Below are 4,104 nucleotides of genomic sequence, written 5' to 3' on the forward strand. Positions count from 1 at the left end.
ACCGTCTTAAGTGTCCTTCCGGTTTCATATTTGTTGGATATTTCAATATAATTTTAATTATTTTTACCATAAGAGGTAGCCCCCCAAAGAAGAACTTAAATTTGCAATATCTTGATCATATAATTATCCAATTTTATTTTGAGTTATATATTTTAATCAAATAATTAGACGATGGCTGCAACGTTATCAACTCACTAAAAGAGAGGCTATTTGATCATCAGCTGCAGAAACTCAACAGCAGGGAAAGACCTTATTGAAATCCCATCAAAACAATTATCACTGCTGAACCAGCAACTAAAACAAGAAGATACCAACCATCTAAGTGGTGGTCAAGTGGTAAAAATTTGGGATTAAATGGTTTATTCTATCTGTGGTCTTAAATTTGAGTCTTTAGTTGCTCATATGATGACCACTAGAGACTTACATGGTCATTAACTTTAGAATCTGTGGGATTAGTCGTGGTGTATGCAAGTTGACCTCGGACATCCACATTAATCTAAAAAAAAAAAAGAAGACACCGAAGTGCTGTCAGGATGAAGTTTTGTGCACAGAAGAAGCATATCGATCTCGTCCCTTCAAGACATTAACGAACAATCTTAATTAGGGCTCAACTGGGAGGTATCCAAAGTCAAGTCAAGGAAGGATGTTGAATTGTTGACAGATAAACTTGTTTCCAAATCTAGTATTTAATTTGTTCATGCACCTCTCACATGTGTTATATATATAAAAAATTAATTTTAAATACATACTAACTCATGTAAAATAAAATTATTTTTAAAATAAAAAAATTTCATTATAATTATTTTTTCAAGTTTTTATATTTTGAAACTGTTTTATAATAATTTCATTAAAGATATTTTTTTCTCATTATATACAATTAAATTTTCATTCATCTATTTCTAAATCATCAAGAAATAAATAAAATTATTAGCAACAATTATTTATTGACTTATTATTTTATAAAAGTGAGTTAAATATAAATATTAATATATTTTTAATTTGTTTTGTTATGTCTCTAATTTTTTGAGTTGTTTAGTGCTTTATTTTTTATCACTGGTAAGTTAATCACCATTATTTTTCATATGAAATTCATAACAAAATACATATTAATTCATCAAAATTCATTTCAATTCATATTTATATACATATAATATTATCTATACACATTAATTTAACAAATTCATAAATTATCATAAACTCTAACATTTTTAATAACTAATTATTAAGGAATAAAACTAAAATTAGACAATAGAATAAATAAAAAAAATAAAAAAAATCATCTAAAACATAAAGTATAAAACATAAAAAGTTACTTAACTAATTAATAGTTTAGGAGTTGAAAAGAAATTTTATAAAAAAAAAGAGAGAGAGATTGAAATAATAATTCAAGAAAACAAATTTGGATCAATTAGTAGTTAATAAAAAAATTAAACTTCTTAAGTTATTATATTAAAATTCTAATATAAAAAATATTAAAAAAAGAGAGATTAAGGGAACAATTGCCCCATTAATTCCCATCTGGCTCTGCCACTGTGTCACAGTGACTTTGTATTTGCTCTACAGTAGTACTATTTGTATATGAATCCGGTTTTTTGTAGGAAATCAGTAATTGTTTTAGGCTTAAGATTATATATATCATAGACCGACTCTTAGTGTCTATAAATATAAGAACACACACTGTGAAACATGCCCTCTTGATTTGTAATAGGCCGCTAGAGATTCTCCATCATTGTTTCTTGTTGTGTCACAAACCCTATCGGCTTTGCTTTTGCTCTCTGGACTAAAACATGGCTATTTGGATCAAATACAGTTCTTGTGTAAACTTAAAACCACAAGAAAATCATCAAGAATCACAACGACACATCAATGGCCAGCCCCTGCACGAGGAAGATTCGATGTTGCGTGTATTATTCTCGCTGTATAAGTTTTACTTCCTTGGTAACTTAACTGATGGGTCGATGTTCACAACAAGACCGGTGAAAATCAGCAGCAAAGAGACTTGCATCCCTATCACCATTTCATTGGTTGATGATCATGATGAAGAATTTAAAGAGATCTTGACAGTGATGGGAGTCCCTGGAAGGAAGCAATCGAAGATCCTAAGAAAGATGGCATCGGTTGCCCGTAGCAAGGGTACTTGCAGTGGCGTCTTCATGGATGTTGAATTATTGGTGGGGACCTACCAGGAAATTACAGGGGCTGATATTGCTGGAGCTGAGAGGGAGTCAATGGATGTTGAAGCTGGACAAATCCCGGCCACCAAGTCCTCTATTGATGCATTGGAAAGAGTGGTTTTCGTTGGGGGTTGAATCTATCCAATCGCTGAATTCAATTGCCAAATTTAGTGTTCATATTAAGCATGATTGCTGTCAAAAATCCAACAGCAACACCAGTACTGTTTTCGGCCCTCAATTTTATTGCAATGGCTTCATTTTTATTTTATTTTTATTTTTATAGGAAATGAGTGTACAAATAAGTTGAACTTGCAGTCCATGCTAGAGAACTTTGCTCCTGGCCCATGATCTATTAATATTTAAACAATCTCCATTACATTTACGTGGAACTGAAGTTTAGAGTGTACATATTGTTTAATTGATGCGCGCTGCTGTGCTTGATTTCATTACATGACACCAATTTTTTTATATAAAAAATAATTTAAATTCCATTGTAACAAACAAATTTGCTAGTATAGTTCTTGTTTTTCATATTACTATCTTTAATTAAAAAAAAACTAATATTTTGGTATATGTTATTTATTTAATAAAAACCAAAAGTAATCATAAGACATTCTAAAAAAAAAATAAAATAAACAACTTAAAATAAAGATAAAATAATATATCTCTAACTAAAACTACTTTTTCTCCTTAACATTGTAATTGTTTTTGAAAATATTTTATTAAAATATTTATTTTTTAAACAACATTCTATCATTATTTTAAATTAAGTTTCAATTAAAAAATATAACATTCTAATAATTTTAATAATTTTAATGTAATTGCATTTCAAAACATAAAAGTAATACGATAGTCACATGTTGTCGAGAGAAACTTTTTAACAATATTGTTAGATTTAACTTAGCGGATCAACCTTAAAATTTTTTGACTTTACTCTTTACATAGTTTAAGTTTTAATTAAATGATTTAGAAGTTTATTTGATATAACTTGATCAATTTAACGGGTCTAAAAGTAACCCAAACAACTAGTAAAAATATAATTTGACTAAAACCAAAACTTAAGATAAAATAGGTTTTCAAAAAATATTGATGCAAAGACATCTTAGATTATTATTGGTTAGCTCGCAAAACCCATAACTCAAAGTACATATTTGTTGCGTTTAATAATTTTATTTTTATATTATTTTTTATTTAAAAATATGATAAAACAAAATAGATAAAAGCATGGAAGCAGCCGAGTAATATTTTTAAACAGAATGCTTGTGAATATATATCATGATGGGTGGAAGAAGAAGAAGAAGAATGCTTGTTAATATTATTAAATGACTACTAAAACCATATTAAAATAAAGTAAAATTTTATTTGTATTTAATAAAATTATATATAAGATATATTCTCAATTAATTTAAGAATTCAACAAAGTAATATATGTAATATATAATAAATTAATTCATTCTAAAGAAATTTAATATTTATTTAAGGAAGAAAAACCTTAAAATTGACAGGTTCGCCACTTTGGGTAGCCTAGGTCTAATACACCTAGCCCATTATTAATATGGCCAATCTCAAAGTCTTGGAATCTCAAGCTCTTGAGCCTGGTTTTGTTTTTAAAAAATCATATGGTCAACCCTTTTTACTTTTAATAGAAAGAAGATACATTATTTGCTTGACAAGTTTTTTATCATTGAAGATAAGGTTAAAAAAATAGGCTAAAGTATTTTGAACTTAAAAAACTGGTTTTTAATCAATTTTCACCCTAAAACATCTAAAATTATTTTTATAATCTTAATAAATTAATTTATCAAATTAAAAAATCACCAAATCAATTAAAAACATAAAATTATAAAAAAATAACTCACTCAAACTCGATCTATTTTTTTCCAGCAGGATATATAGTATATAAGTTATTCCTCAAATAACACTCCTCGTC

At 27.6% G+C, this 4,104-nt stretch overlaps 1 protein-coding gene across 1 annotated transcript; it reads left to right on the forward strand.

Moving 5' to 3' along the window:
* Positions 1–1,787: 1,787 nt before the first annotated feature.
* LOC105113200 (uncharacterized) lies at positions 1,788–2,309 on the forward strand. Its single transcript, XM_011009277.1, has one exon. The coding sequence runs from the start codon at positions 1,788–1,790 to the stop codon at positions 2,307–2,309; it is 522 nt and encodes a 173-aa protein (XP_011007579.1).
* Positions 2,310–4,104: the final 1,795 nt, after the last annotated feature.

The sequence above is a fragment of the Populus euphratica genome, unplaced genomic scaffold, assembly GCF_000495115.2.
Source record: "Populus euphratica unplaced genomic scaffold, PopEup_1.0 scaffold397.1, whole genome shotgun sequence".
Classification (NCBI taxonomy): domain Eukaryota; kingdom Viridiplantae; phylum Streptophyta; class Magnoliopsida; order Malpighiales; family Salicaceae; genus Populus; species Populus euphratica.

Excerpts from the sequence above, each read along its gene's own strand:
- LOC105113200 (XM_011009277.1), top strand. The coding sequence starts at position 1,788 with ATGGCTATTTGGATCAAATACAGTTCTTGTGTAAACTTAAAACCACAA.